Source organism: Microcebus murinus, chromosome 12, assembly GCF_040939455.1.
Source record: "Microcebus murinus isolate Inina chromosome 12, M.murinus_Inina_mat1.0, whole genome shotgun sequence".
NCBI lineage: Eukaryota > Metazoa > Chordata > Mammalia > Primates > Cheirogaleidae > Microcebus > Microcebus murinus.
In genome coordinates this window covers 52,166,526-52,182,290 of record NC_134115.1, presented here as the reverse complement: position 1 = coordinate 52,182,290, position 15,765 = coordinate 52,166,526, and the positions used below count along the sequence as shown (strand labels likewise).

The window sequence follows — 15,765 nt, the reverse complement described above, 5'->3', positions numbered from 1 at the left end:
GATTCAGGCTGGTGTCTCTTACTCTGCTTTCTTGGTGATGACAAACTGGACTTATATTCCAATGGCTTTTCATTTCTGTTTCCATTTAGTGGATTAAGTAAATGGTATTCTGGCAGCCTTGCTTTTGCTCTGTGTCTCTGCTTGAATATGCTGTTATGAATGAAGAGCATTTGGGATGAATTCAGTTACCTAGTCATTTCTGAATATGGAAGTTTAAGATGACAGGAATGTGGAAGTTGATATAGCATGTTGAACTATTGCAAGTCCTCAATAGGTGCTTGGAAACTGTGACTTTAAGCAAAATGGCATGCTGTATAACAAAATCAATTTTACCATAGGCTAACTGATATAAGCAAAAGTCAAGTTCCTACAGAATACAATGCATAGTTTCACTTAGTCACAGTTTCCAAGAACTTACCAACATTAAATGAGGACTTGTTATATTTACCACTGTAACACAATTAAAAGGAATTCTAATTCTAAGCCATTGGAACCCCACTGGAGGTGTACTGCCTTGACATAGAGAACAGACTGGGCATCCCAGTCTGTGAGCTCCTATGTCTGATGGAGTTTACTCCCCAACTGCTCCATATGCTTATTACTAACAAGTTAGGGATGTATAATTTAAGGCATTTTTCTCTAAAACATAATAAAAACATTTGGCAATACTTATGAGACACACTTCTTGATGAAATGTGGGTAGGCAAGACATTTATTCATTTATAATATCACAGTGCAACATGTGCCTACAGTATACATGGTAAATTCACAACTGGTCAAAACTAAAACTTTTTACAATGTACAATACATGTAGGGATGTTAATTCAATATAAATGTCACATGTCTCCCAAATATCACCCAGGATATTTTTAGTATTTCTTAAAATATGCAAGTCAATATTACCAGAGAAACTAAAAGTAAATCCCATTATTTTATCTATTAAACTTATTTATATTTATCTAAAGGCTCTTAAGCTTTTAAGAAATGAGATTTGTATCTATTTCTAGATGTTAGCATTCTGGACTGACTTGTAAGCTGTGGAAACACAAGACAAAGTTGTCATGTGACTGTATGAAATTGAATGGCTTCTACAGGTGAGGGAGAACATAGAGGAATCTCAGATTGCTTGGATTTTTCAATCTCTTAAATATTAACCTGCGTCCTATTAGAATTCATACATTTCCCTCACTTTTCTTAACCTGTGCTATCAGGGTCATTGTTAGGTTTATTAACAATATTTTACTTCTACACAGCAAAACACTTTATAGCATTCAATATAAAGGTACATATAAAAAATATCTAGGACAATAACGAGTTATGCATTACAGTAATTGTATTCTCATACCTTCCTATGAAGTCCACATTTTAGAAAAATATATTATTGCATATGAAACCACAAACAGGCATTCTGATTTCAGCACATTCTTACTCAAAACAGTATATACAGTCCCAGTAGAGGCATAGCATACTATAGATCCACACACGGGGGGTTTTGTGGTGAAGGTCCCAGATGTACAACAGTATATACACACTTCTGTATCACATCTCTTGGCAGAGGCTTTCTCGTTTTCTCTGCAGGTATCAAGGGTCTCTCATGCCAGTGATGGGGAAACAGAGGCTACATAGATGATAGTGTTCTGTCCTAGGCCGCTTCTTCTGCAGAGCAATCAATTCCTGCATAGGTAAACTTCTCATAAAGCGTGGTATTCACGTAGGTCTGGAAGAGCAAGAATGGATCAGAGATATAGGCTGTCTTGGTTCCACCTCTGTCAGGGGCTGTTACCATTACCCTGGTTTTATTAGTTTATTTCATCTCAAACACTAAGGACTTCGGAGATACTTTCCTGTCCTCAATCCCTCTGTGGTATTTGATGATTTTCCTTCTAAAATGCAGCTCTTGCCTTTGGCAAGTAAGATTCTACATTCTCAGTAAGACTCCACCTGCTCAGCCTCTGAGCCTCTTTCTCATGATCTCTCATTGGTTCCCCCTGAAATGTTCAGGTTCTGTAGGGCCCTTCCTCTGTCCCTGTCTCATCTTCTCATCTCCCTGTGTGATCTCTGGTTGAAATGCCACTTAGATTTGGAATGTCATTGAAACCTATTTCTTTAACCTAGATTTACTTGCCTTTTGGACCCCAGATCAGTATAGCCAACTAATTTTTAGAAATGTTTGTTTATAGAATTCTTGACCCTCCCTAATCATTTTTATTACCACCCTGGGCATATCAAGTATTCCAGTTGAAGAGCTTCTGCTTTGAACTCTTTGAATCCATATGTGCCCATACTCACCTTTCGTTCTTCTAACATTCTGTTTAAGGACACCAATATCTGGGCAAATGATGGTCTCTCATAAGGCTTCTCCCGCCAGCATTGTCTCATTAGATCATACCTTCAAAAACAAAGAATTAAAGGGTTAACACTATGATTGTGTGTCATCCTAAGCATGGCCCATTGCAGGGCAGGAAAAAAGAGAAGAGAATGTAGCCACTCAATGCATGGTCATGAAGCACAAGCAGCAGAAGACAAAAGTACAGCACCTAGGAAGTTTCTATTCAAGTCCCACTTCTTCTCCCCACGGACTTAGTGCCCACCCTGGGTCCAATTCCTGCTGGAGCTTGGTCTCAGCTATTCTGAGCATCCAGAAAGAACTGGATTATGTGTCTAGGGCAGCATTTCCCTTAAAATACTGCATCTCTCAAAATGTTAGCATCTCATTAAAGAAAAGGCTCCATGCTCAAATTAATTTGTAGGATGTCACCTATTGCATCTCACTCTTAGAGGGACTCTTAGAAGTTATGTCATTAAAAACAAAAAAGCCTGGTTTAGCCAGTTGTGCCACCCAAAATTTATGTGTGGAGGCCTAACCCCCAATGTGATGGTATTTGGAAGTGGGCCCTTTGGGAGGTGATTTGAGAGTCTCTGTTCTCATGAATAGGATCAATGCCCTTACAGAAGAGGCCCCAGAGAATTCCTTTGCCACTTCTGCCAAGTGAGGACACAGCAAAAATATGGCTATCTGTGAACCAGGAAACGGTTCATAGACAACCAGCTACCAAATCTACCAATGCCTCAATTTTGGACTTCTCAGCCTTCAGAACTGTAAGAAATACTATCTATTTCTATTGTTTATAAGGTAACTGCAGAATTACTTTCCCCTTATATTATTGATTTATATCTTGCAAGACACTGGTGAACATAGTTTGGGGAACACTGGTCAAACGCAGTGCTTTCTCAAATGTGATTGGAACTACTTGTGCTATAAAATACATATTTCTGGGACATCACCTAGACCTACAGAATAAATGTCTGGGAGTGGGGCCTTAGGGGAACCCTATGTGTACAGAAGGCTGTCAACCATTCACCTAGGGTGTCACAAATTCTAAAACAGCTTATACTTTAACAGAAGTTTCTTAAAGACTGAAAAATCTCCCACCCCTTTTGGAATGAATCTCAAAGGTAGAATTTTAGGGACTTTGTCCAGTGATGGTTCAAGTATGTCTAGTTTGTCCCAGATGATCTATGTTTATGCCTCTTGTTCCAGTGACATTATTTCCAAACTCCTGGCCTCAGGCGATCCTCCAACCTTGTCCTCACTGAGTGCTAGGATTACAGGCATGAGCCACCATGCCCAGCCTGGTAACATTATTAATAGTATCCTCTTTCACTCTTAGAAGTGGCCCCATTTGGACAATAAATTATTTGTTTAACCTCGAGCCTTGCACTCTCCAAATAACGCCAGTTAGGCAGCTTCCACCTCTGCTAGTTCTGGGAATGCTGGCGTCACTACAATTAATCATTGTTCCCCTTGAAATAATCCTTACTCTTGAAAAATAATCTTAGCAGAAGCAAGATTCCATAGAGAAAAATCCATCATCCTTAATGAACAATATGAAATCTCTATCCCCAAAGTTAGTCTCAAAATTTCTTACATTTATTTATGAACAATTTCATGAATTTAGTTCATATCTTTTCTGCGTTTGTTGCCCTTCCTCATTTCAATGTTCCCAAGAGTCAATACTGCTAGATTTTTTTTATTTTAAAATATTAAGGAGGTACAAATGTTTTTGTTACATGGATGCCTTTTATAATGCTTAAGTCAGATTTTCAGAGTGCTTATCACCTGAACAGTGTTCATTGTAGCCAACAGAAAGGTTTTTACCCTGCCCTTCCTTCTCACTTCTTGATTTCCAATGACCTTTATATCTCTCTGCCCATGTATGCCCGTTGATTAGTTCCCAATTATGAGTACATGTGGTGCTTATTTTTCCATCACTGAGATACTTCACTTAGGATAATAGTCTCCAGTTCCAACCAAGTTGCTTCAACAGACATTAATTCATTCCTTTTTATGGCTGTGTAGTACTCTGTTGTATATATATATAGCACATTTTGTTAATCTACTTATGAGTTGATGGGCACCACATATTTGTATTTTTGAATTGAGCTGTAATAAATATTTGAGTGCTGGCATCTTTTTGATAAAATTCTTTTCCTTTGGGTGGGTACCCAGTAGTGGGATTGCTGGGTCAAATGGTAGGTCTGCATTTATTTCTTTGAGGAATCTCTATATTGTTTTCCATAGAGGTTATATTAATTTTTACAGTCCCACTAACAGCGTATAAGTGTTTCTTCCTCTCTGCATTTATGCTAGCATCTATTGTTTGACTTTTTAATAATGGCCATTATGACAGGGGTAAGATAATATCTCATTGTGGTTTTAATTTGCATTTCTCTGATAAGTGATATTGAGCATTTCTTCATTGTTTTAGGCCATTTGTCTATCTTCCTTAGAAAAACTTCTGTCCATGTCTTTTGCCCGCTTTTTAATGGTTTGTTTGTTTGGGTTTTTTTTTTTTTTTGCTGATTTGACTTTTTTGTGGATTCTGGGTATTTGCCCTTTATCCAATCTGTGGTTTGCAAATATTTTCTCGTATTCTGCTGTTTTACTCTGTTATTTCCTTTGCTGTACAGCTTTTAAAGTTCTTGCCTAGGCTCATGTCCAAAAGAGTTTTTACTACATTATTTCCTAGAATTGTGGTTTCATGCCTTACATTTAATTTTTGTATAGGGGAAGAGATAGGGGTCTTGTTTCAATCTTCTGTATGTCACCATTCAGTTTTCCCAGCACCATTTACCAAATAGAGCTTCTTTTCCCCAGTGTATGTGGTTGTCTACTTTGTTGAATATAAGTTAGTTATAGGTAGATGGTTTTATATCTTGGTCCTTTATTCTGTTCCATTGGTCTATGTCTTTACTTTTATATCAGTAACATGCTGTTTTGATTACTGTAGTCTAGTGGTATAATTTAAAGTCTAGTAATGTGATACTTCCAGATTTGTTCTTTTTGCTTAAGATTGCTTTGGCTATTCAGGCTCCTTTTTAGTCCTAAATGAAATGTAGAATTATTTTTTCTAGATCTGTGAAATATGATATTGGTGTTTTGATGGGGATTGCATTTAATTTGTAAATGACTTTGGGTACTATGAACATTTTAATAATGTTTATTCTATCAATCCATGAGCAGATGTTATTCCATTTATTTGTGTCATCTCTGATTTCTTTCTTCAGTGTTTCATTGTTCTCCTTGTAGAGATCTTTTGCTTCCTTGGTTAACTATATTCCTAAATATTTTATTTTTATTTTCTTTGTAGCTGTTGTGAATGGTATCATTTGATTCTCCACTTGACTGTTATTAGTATATGGAGATGCTATTGATTTGTGTACATTGATTTTATAACCTGAGACTTTGCTGAATTTATTTATCAATTCTAGGAGTCTGTTGATGTGGAGTCCTTAGGATTTTCTAGATACAAGATTATGTCATCAAAGAAAAGTGATGTTTTGACCTCCTCTTTCCCAATTGGGATACCCTTTATTTCTTTCACTTGCTCAATTTTTTGGCTAGGAAATCTAGTACTATGTTGAATAGAAGGGGTGACAGTGGGAACCCTTGTTTTGTTCTAGTTCTTAACCACTTCGGTACAGTGCTCACCGGCCGCGTAACCTTGTCCACAGCCAGCACTCATTGAATCCATTTTGCTCTTGTGTGATGAGGAAAGCTTTAAGGCACTAAAAGATTGTTTTACTTTACAAGCAGCTTTACTTATAATGTAAATCAGAATGTATATGTAACATATACATATGTTGTTATTACATTATTTTAAATGTTCACAATTTTATTTTGATAGATGAAAAATTAGAAAAGTCAATTCAATAAAAGTTGACGCTCAGCTGTGCACCTTCACATCACGGCTGCCGGCTACAGTCGACACTTGGCTGTGCATGTTCATCTGTGGCTGTTGACGCACCTACTGAAGTGGTTAAGGGGAATGCTTTCAAATTTTCCCCATTCATTATGATGTTGGTTGTGAGTTTGTAATATGTGGCTTTTATAATTTTGAGGTATTCTCCTTCTATGCCTAGTTTGAGGATTTTTTATCATGAGAGGGTGCTAGATTTTGTTCAATGCTTTTTCTGCATCTATTGAGATGATCATCAAATGATCTTTGTTTTGGGTTCTGTTTATGTGGTGAATTATGGTAATTGATTTGCATATATTGAACCATCCTTGCATCCCTAGGATGAAGCCCATTTGATCATGGTGAATTTTTATGTGCTGTTGAATTTGGTTTGTCAGTATTTTGTTGAGGATTTTTGCATCTATATTCATAAGCAATATTGGTCTATAGTTTTCTTTTTTGTTGTGTTCTTTCCTGGTTTGGGTATCAAGGTAATACTGGCTTCATAGAATGAGTTAGGGAAGAGTCCCTCCTTCTTGATGATATGGAATAATTTCTGTCCTTTTTTGTTTGGAGATGTTTTTATTACTGCTTCAATCTTGCTGCTTATCTTTGGTCTGTCCAGGATTTCTGTTTCTTCCTGATTGAGTTTTAGAGATTATCTGTTTTCAGGAATGTATCTATTTCCTCTATGCACATAAATTAGAAAATGTAGAGATTTTTATAGTATTCAGATAATATTACAAGTGATACCACAGAACTACGAAATATCTCCTTTTTCATTTCTGATTGAGCTTATTTGGGTCTTTTCTGTTCTATTTCTGGTTAATCTAGCTGGAAGTCTATTGATGTCTTTTCAAAGAACCAATTTTTTTTGTTGATCCTTAATTTTTTTTTTATTTCCATTGCATTTAGGTCTGTTTTGAGCTTTGTTATTTTGTTTCTTCTGCTGGCTTTGGGTTTGGTCTGCTCTTCCTTTGAGTTCCTTGAGATGTGACATGTTAATTTAAGATATTTCTATCTTTTTGATGTAGGCATTTCAGGCATGAATTTTCTGCTTAGGTCTGCTTTTGTGGTATCCCATAGATTTTGACAGCTTGTGTCCCTTTTGTCATTCAGTTCAAGGAATTTTTTTATTTCCATCTTAATTTCATCATTGACCCAAGGATCATTCAGCAGTAGGTTAATTTTCATGACTTTGTGTAGATTTGAGAGCTTCTCTTAGAATAAAACTAGAAATCAATTCTGTGATTTGAGAAGATACATGGTATGATTTTGATTTTTTTTTTTTTTTTTTAATTTGCTGGGACATGTTTGGTGGCCTAAGATATGATCAGTCTTGAAGAATACACCATGTGCTGATAAAAAAAAAAGTGTATTCAGTAGTTTTAGGGTAGAATGTTCTGTAAATGTCTGTTAAGTCCATTGTTTATTTTCTGCTTTGATCTTCTGTCCAACTCTGTCAGTGGCGTGTTGAAGTCCCCAGAAATTACAATGCTCCTTTTATCTCTTTGGATCTAGTAGGATTTGCTTTATGCCTCTGAGAGCCCCTGTGTTAGGTGCATATGTACTATATACTTATTCCTAACATTCCTATGTCTTTTTGTTGAATTGCTCTCCTTACCATTATTTAAAGTCTATTTTGTCTGATATGAGAATGGCTATACCTTCTTTCTTTCGTTTGTTTGTATGGAATATCTTTTTCTATCCCTTTACCTCAAATCTATGTGAGTCTTTGAAGTTTAAATGTGTTTCTTGAAGACGGCAGATATTTGAGTTGTGGTTTTTCATCCATTCAATTGGTCTATGACTTTTAAGTGGGGCATTTAGACTATTCATTCACCTTGAGTGTTAGTAGTGATATGGTTGCTCATGTTGGGTAATATCTTATTGTTTCATAAGAGCTGTGAGCTTTAACTTTGGGGCAGTTTTACACTGGTGGGTATCTACAGTGCTGATCCATGTATAATACAGTTCTAAGTATTTCTGCTTGGGCAGCTCTAATAGTGACAAATTCCCTTAGTATTTGCTTGTCTGGAAAAGTATTTCTCCATCATTTATGAAACTTAGTTTTGCAGCATAGAAGATTCTTAGCTGGCAGTTCTGTTAGAAGACTGAAGATGGGGCCCCCATCTCTTCTGGCTTGTAAGGTTTCTGCTTGCCTGATAGGTTTTCCTTTGTAGGTTAGTTGTTGCTTTTGTCTTGCTAGCTTATAGAATTTTCTCCTTCATTTTGACTGTGTCTTGGATGTCCTATTTGCAATAAATATTCCTGATGTTCATCTTGTATTTTGATATCTGAATCTCTGGCAAGACTGGGGAAATTTTGATAATTCTCTCAAATAGATTTCCCATGATTTTTGCTCTTCTTCTCCCTCAGGGATATTTATAATTCATATATTAGTTTGCTTCACATGGTCCCATATTTCTGAGTGACTGTTCAGTCCTCTAAGATTCTTTCTTCTGCTTAGTTGAGCCTGTTGTTGGAGCTTTATGCTGTATTTTGAAATTCCCTAAGTGACTCATTTAAGTTCTATTATATCCTTTCTCATGGTGTCTTAGCAAGTTTTTTTTCATAGAATCCCTCCAAAATTTCAAGAAATCATTGTGTTGGTTTTCAACTTTCTCTTCAATTCCATTTGATTTTGACAGTTTCTTTCTGGTCCATTGCTATAGATCTATTGTGATCCCTTGACGGTATCAAACTGTTTGTTTTTTTTCATGTTGCCAGAGTTCATTTGCTGGTTTCTTTTCATATGAATCTCTCAGCTCAGGGCTGATAGGTTTACAGGGTACCTGTTCTCCTTTGTTGGGAACTCTCCTACTTAGAAGAAGGGGAAGTCCCTACGTGACAGTTTTGTATCCTGCTCCAGAAGACTGACCAAGCAGGGGAGGGGCAGGTGCACTGAGAGCCTCAAATGCAGCTGTTCTGTTTTTTCCCATTCCTCTATGATTATTACAGTTTATGCAGGTGCTGGGTGATCTTCATGCAGAGTGGCTGGCTGTCGTGGTAGTGGCAGACCCTTGTTGGAAGCTCAAGTGGAGCCCTCTCTATGGAGGTGGGGATTGCTCTGCCCTAGATCTCCCCCAAGGGGTGATAGTGTAAGTTGGATGAGGCTATCTAGAAAATTGGTTGTGTCCATGCTATGGGTATTTGCTCGGACTGGATTCAGGTGCAATGGCAGCTTGAGGCTGAAAAGTCCCCGCCAGAGCAATGGACTGTAGGGCAGTTCCGCAGGCCTAGCAGCAGTGGTAAAAACCTCCAGGCCCAGGGTGCGGTGCTGGAGCTTCCCAGGTAGAGCTATATGGGCTCCTAGTCACAGGGCACAGCACAGTAGAACATCCACTCTGCCCACTCCCTGCCAGTGATCCCCATGCAGACCTTGAGCCCTGTACCTGCAAGCTCAGAATGGGATCAGTAACCACCAGATGCCTGCTGCATCCTCACTCTGGTGTCACTGCACAGATTCCAATGGCACTGGAGGTCCCCTCACAGCTCATGTCACAGTGTCCAAGGTGTGAGCTCCTCCTGTCCTTCCCCACCTGTGGATGCCTCCTCCAGGTACCTTCTGATCTTGCTGAATGATCACCCATCACTTTCACTCAGAATGTCCCCCATTGCTTCACACTGCTCTTTCCAAGAGGAACCATCTGCAGTAGGCATCCACCTGCAACTTTGTATTCTCTCCTCAAGAGCAGCATGCACCGGCTGCTTCTAGTCTGCCATCTTGCCCCTCCTAGATTTCTACTCCTTGCCCATTACATCACAGTCTTAGTATTAGAACTCCCCACCCCATTTTTTCAGCTATTTGTGTGAGATCTGTGTGTGCATGTAGCAGGTAACTTCATAGAGTCAGCCTGTCCAAGAATCACACAGGGAAAAGGAGATAAAATTGACCTCAGGGTGAGACTTGACTTACACTTCGTCATCACAGTTCAGGGGCTTCTCCAGTCTGTAACCCTGGGGCAGCTTCTCATAGAGCTCTGCACAGGTCATCCCACAGTAAGGGGTGCCTCCTGGAAGACAGGAAACAGAGCCACTCTCAGTTCTCCCTAGCACTGAAGGCAATGCCTTCTGTTCCAAAGTCGGGAGGCATCAGGGCATGTCAAGGAAGCATGAGCACCCAGCATGCCTCCTTCTACAAACCCACTGCACGTCAAAGCTGGACTTATACTACTCTTTCCAAGGTCTGCCTACACACCACATGATTCTTATACCAATGACATTTACCTTTTTTCTAATTGGAAGTCGAATTATGGTATGCAATTCCTACTTTATTGATAATTTACCAACATAAAAAATGCATGATGAAAAAACAATAGATTCTATTACCTTTCTGTGTAGTGCATTCCAATTTTTTTATGTGTTGATATGTCATGCCTTTCAATTTTACAACATATGTATAGAACTGGGGTCATAGAGTTTGTGAAATTGTTATATCTTCTGGCATGTACATTTTCACATGCTATTAAATGGCCTTCAAAAAATGTGACTTTTAATGGTTACATAATAGTCTATCTTAAAGTTATAGAAGTAAACTTGTGCCAGCTCTATGACATCTCTGTACAAGCAGAGACAACTAACCTATAATGAAGTTCTTGGCCACTAGGTCATTAGTATTAAATAGGACATTTGGTATAGGACTTTCAAAAAGAAAAATGTGGAAATAAATACTCATGTGGAGACCTGTTTCTGTTTTCAAGTCACGTCGGCAGCACCACATGGAAGGCTGTCCCAGGGACTTCTGCTACACAGGGGCAGTGGAGGGGCCCTCTCCCTTTGCCCAGAGTCTCACCTAGTGGATAAACATAGATACTCACCTAAGCTCACAATCTCCCATAGTAACACACCGTAGGACCACCTGCAGGAGGGACAAATGTGAAACCAATAATCAGCAAACAGGTTGACAGCTCAATTTTTTTGCCCAAAAAGCCAGGGTCACCATACCTTTCTGAGAAAAGGAAATGTTAAACATCCACTTCCTAGAATAAGGCCTCGCACACAGTGTGGGTTCCTCTCCTCTTAGCCAAATATGAGGGTTACAACAAACAGTGTTCACTTTGCCAGCGCCCCCCAATCACTGAAGCAATAGCAAGGTGGTACTGTGGAGAGCCAGTGAAAATTCTAAGCCAAACGGATCTGAGTTAAATCCTATCACTGCCTCATAACTGTGTGACCTGGGAGAAGTCACTGGACCATTTAGAACCTCTTAATGGATTCTTCCGAAAGTGGGGACACCAATTCCTGCCTCAGATGCTATTCAGAGTAACATCTAAAAGGCACCCTGCAGTGAGGACACAGCAACTTCCAGCACCCTCCTCACCCCAGGCATAAGCAAAACCCCCTGGACAAATCACCACTACCCGCTGGGCCTCGGTTTTTCCTCCTGAAAACAGGGTATAGGCAAGATGGCCTCTCAGACCCTTCCTTCCCCCACCAGCCTGAGACTTGTCACTGCAGGCTACACACAGCAGTGACCCCACTATCAGACCTTTTGTCCCCACCAACTCTGGCCCCTGGCAGCTATTTGGGACTTCTTCCTCCTGAGGCCAAGAATTCTCGACATGAAGCCTCTCCTCCCCACGTAGGGAGAAACTCAAAACCTGCCACGAGTGATTTTTACCTTCTGGAAGCTGTCTATTCTGTGGCTTCATTTACTCTATGAATTTATTTCCTGAGCTGCTTGGTTAGCTTTATTCCACAGAGGTATGGCTTATTCTTGCTTTTTTAAAAAAAACTTCTGTCAAATGTATCATTTTTCCAGGGGAGAAAAATCCCTCAGCAATAAGCAGGTTACTCACACGTCACTGTTGGTTGTATACACGCTGTAATTGAGGGACTCGATGGCCATCCAGCGCACTGGGAGCCTTCCCTGGAGAGAACAAAGCAGCCACTTAGGCAGGGCAGGGACTCTTTGTGGGCTCTCAGTGTGGCTCTCTCAAAGGCCCCAGGGAACCCTATTTGAAATTCCGCAGACATAAGGTAGGACGGACTCAGGAATCATTGCTTTGTGTACGTCCCAGCTACAAGTGTTTTTCAACTGTAAAGACCTGCAAATAGTGTAAGTCCTACTTACCTAAAGGGGTCCAGCAGTTTTATATGGAGTGCGTGTGTTGTACTCATGCACAGTGGGTTTCCTCACCTCATAGCTCTTGGGGACACCCAGGGGTTTGAAAGGGGAGACAGGCACAGAAACTAAGAATGTAATTGTCACATGGGAAAGGGTGATGGAGACACCGGGGTGGGATGGAGAGGCGAACTGTGGCTGGAGGTAATGGACTTTCCAGAGGAGGGACGTGCCAGCTCTGTTCTGTAAGATGTGCAGACCCCATCGGGCGGATGGGGAGGAGAGAGAAGGTATAGCAATAGAGGTTGCAATAACTCACAGCCAGTGCAATTTAAGTTGGTTTTGAAGATAAGAGACACACACTCACCCTTAGGGCTCCTGGCCCTGATTCCCCCTCCAGGCTCTTCATGGCTTATGAAGTCCAGGCTGGGCAAAATGAGATGTGGACTGGACATTGTAAAGATTGACTTGGGAGTTTTATTTCTACATTCCTAAAGTCTCTACAATATTGGGCTGCCTTTTTATCTTCCCACCCCAAGAATCGTATGGTTTGTCACAGAGAAATCGATCCCTCTTTCCTGGAGATTTGTCCACACCTTAACAGTGGCATTTCAGCCTACACTAGGCAGTGGATGGGGCAGTGCCAGGAGTAGCTGGGGGACCTGTCTCAGCGCCCCAGAGCAGGCCACCCACCCCCGAGACCAGCCCTGCCCCAGATCCCAAGTAGACTTCTCGAATGTGAGATTCTGTCCCAGTTTGTTGTAGAGTGGCAATGTTCTGAAGCATGAATTTCTGACCATAAAAATCCCAAATGGTAATTCTGTACTTTTAGGTTCAAGTGTAAAAGTATATTTTCTCACATCTACATCTTTAATGTTCTCATCCATATCCACCGCATCTCCCACCTGTCACTCTAGCTCTCCCCTCCCCTTCACGGTGAAGGAATAGAAAACATCTGTTTTGGTTTTGCTGGCATTCACTCCCAACCTGCTGGCTTCTAACCTCACACACCTCCTGATTACTAAGTTCAACGTGTACCTTTTCATTTTTTCCTCATTTGACTTCTTTTGAGTCTTTCCCCTTCCATTTGTCCCTACTGCATCGCCTTGGTTCAGGCCCCTGCCTGAGGACAACAGCTTCTGTCCTGATCTCTAATCTCACTCCTACTGGTCTGTTCTCACCATAGTCAGGGCAAAAATCACTCAAAATGGCAAATTTGACTACATAATTCCTGTCCTTAAAATTATTTAATGTCTCCATTGTCCCAAGATCTGAAATCCTCAGCTGAGTCCCAAAATCCTAAGTTGGAATTCAAGGCCCTTCAAGACTTTATCCCTGCTTCTTCCTCTAACCTTGAATTTTAACTCCTTCCTCTCTGCATTACAATCCAGACATACTGACTGGCTTAAAGATTCTCCAAAGGTTTCATGCGTTCCTTTTCCTCTAGGCTTTTACATTCAACTCATTTTCATACCTCCAGTATCTATCCAACATTGACTGTGAGCTCAGGAGTTGACCTCCTCCAGGAAGCCCTCCGTGACTGCCCTCTGGCTTGGTTCAGTGCACCTTCTCTGCGCTCCCGAAACCTGCGCTTTCCTTGCCCTTAGCACTTACCAGCTGTCACAGTCAATAATTATGTATCTGTCTGAGCTCTTTGAAGGTGGAGGCTGTGTCTGACTTTACCCAAAACCTAGCACAAGCATGAAACATTGTGGTAATCAATACATGCATGGATGATGAGGGAATGGATATATCAGTCAATGACAGGAAAACCCCAAATCACTTAGTACATTAGTTCACAGCAATACTTCCTGTATTAGAATCACTTTGGGGGACTTGAAAAACAAATCTAATGCAGGAACCCCACCCCTAGACTAATTGAGTCTAGGCAGGACTCAGCATCTGCATTCTGTAAAGCCCCCCAGGTGACTGAGGTACAACAAACCTCTGACTTAAAAATCGGCTGCTATTCTTCACAGATATAGAAAAAATAATTTTACGCTTCATATGGAACAAAGAAGACCCCGAATATCAAAAGCAATTCTAGGCAAAATGGGAGGCATTAATATGCCAGATATCAAACTATACTACAAAGCTGTAGTAATTAAGTCAATATGGTATTGGCACAAAAATAGGAATATGGACCAATGGAACAAATGTGAGAATCCTGATATAAAACCATCCTCATATAGCCATCTAATCTTTGACAAAGCAGACAAAAACATACGCTGGGGAAAAGAATCCCTTTTCAATAAATGGTGCTGGGAAAACTGGATAGCCACCTGTAGAAGGCTAAAACAGGACCCACACCTTTCACCTCTCACAAAAACCAACTCACGCTGGATAACAGACTTAAACCTAAGGTATGAAACTATTAGAACTCTAGAGGAAAAAGTTGGAAACACTCTCCTAGATATCGGCCTGGGCAAAGAGTTTATGAAGAAGTCCCCAAAGGCAATCACAGCAGCAACAAAAATAAATAAATGGGACATGATCAAACTACAAAGCTTCTGCACAGCCAAAGAAATAGTCATGAAAGTAAACAGACAACCTACAGAATGGGAGAAAATGTTGGCATCCTACGCATCCGATAAGGGGCTGATAACTAGAATATACTTAGAACTCATGAAAATCAGCAAGAAAAAAATCAAATAACCCTTTTAAAAAGTGGGCAAAGGACTTGAACAGAAACTTTTCTAAAGAAGATAGAAGAATGGCCAACAAACATATGAAAAAATGCTCAACATCTCTAATCATCAGGGAAATGCAAATCAAAACTACAATGAGATATCACTTAATTCCAGGGAGAATGGCCTTTATCAAAAAGTCTCCGAACAGTAAATGCTGGCGTGGATGCGGAGAGACAGGAACACTCCTACACTGCTGGTGGGACTGCAAACTAGTTCAACCTCTGTGGAAAGCAATATGGAGATACCTTAAAGCGATACAAGTGAATCTACCATTTGATCCAGCAATCCCATTACTGGGCATCTACCCAAAAGATCCAATGACGCTCCACAAAAAAGACACCTGCACTCGAATGTTTATAGCAGCACAATTCATAATTGCAAGGCTGTGGAAACAGTCTAAGTGCCCATCAATCCAAGAATGGATTAATAAAATGTGGTATATGTATACCATGGAGTACTATTCAGCTCTAAGAAACAACGGTGACATAGCACATCTTATATTTTCCTGGTTAGAGCTGGAACCCATACTATTAAGTGAGGTTTCCCAAGAATGGAAAAACAAGCACCACATATACTCATCAGCAAATTGGTATTAACTGAACAGCACCTAAGTGGACACATAGGTACTACAGTAATAGGGTATTGGGCAGGTGGAAGGGGGGCAGGGGGCGGGTATATACATATATAATGAGTGAGATGTGCACCATCTGGGGGATGGTCATGCTGGAGACTCAGACTTGTGGGGGGAGGGGGAAATGGGCATTTATTG

At 40.2% G+C, this 15,765-nt stretch overlaps 1 protein-coding gene across 3 annotated transcripts in view; it reads right to left on the bottom strand.

Annotated features, from left to right (window-relative positions):
* Positions 1-581: 581 nt before the first annotated feature.
* The window catches only part of TEK (TEK receptor tyrosine kinase), a 109,222-nt gene continuing 94,038 nt past the window's right edge, over positions 582-15,765 (bottom strand). For 2 of the 3 annotated variants that reach the window (XM_012764387.3, XM_076008790.1), the window contains 5 exons: positions 12,041-12,111; positions 11,060-11,100; positions 10,159-10,255; positions 2,290-2,389; positions 582-1,717 (listed from right to left, as the gene is read on the bottom strand). In XM_012764387.3, coding sequence (XP_012619841.2) covers positions 1,643-1,717; positions 2,290-2,389; positions 10,159-10,255; positions 11,060-11,100; positions 12,041-12,111 — 384 coding nt within the window. In that variant the 3' untranslated portion in view covers positions 582-1,642. The remainder of the gene's footprint in view (positions 1,718-2,289; positions 2,390-10,158; positions 10,256-11,059; positions 11,101-12,040; positions 12,112-15,765) is intronic. The other variant, XM_076008789.1, reaches the window with a different exon arrangement.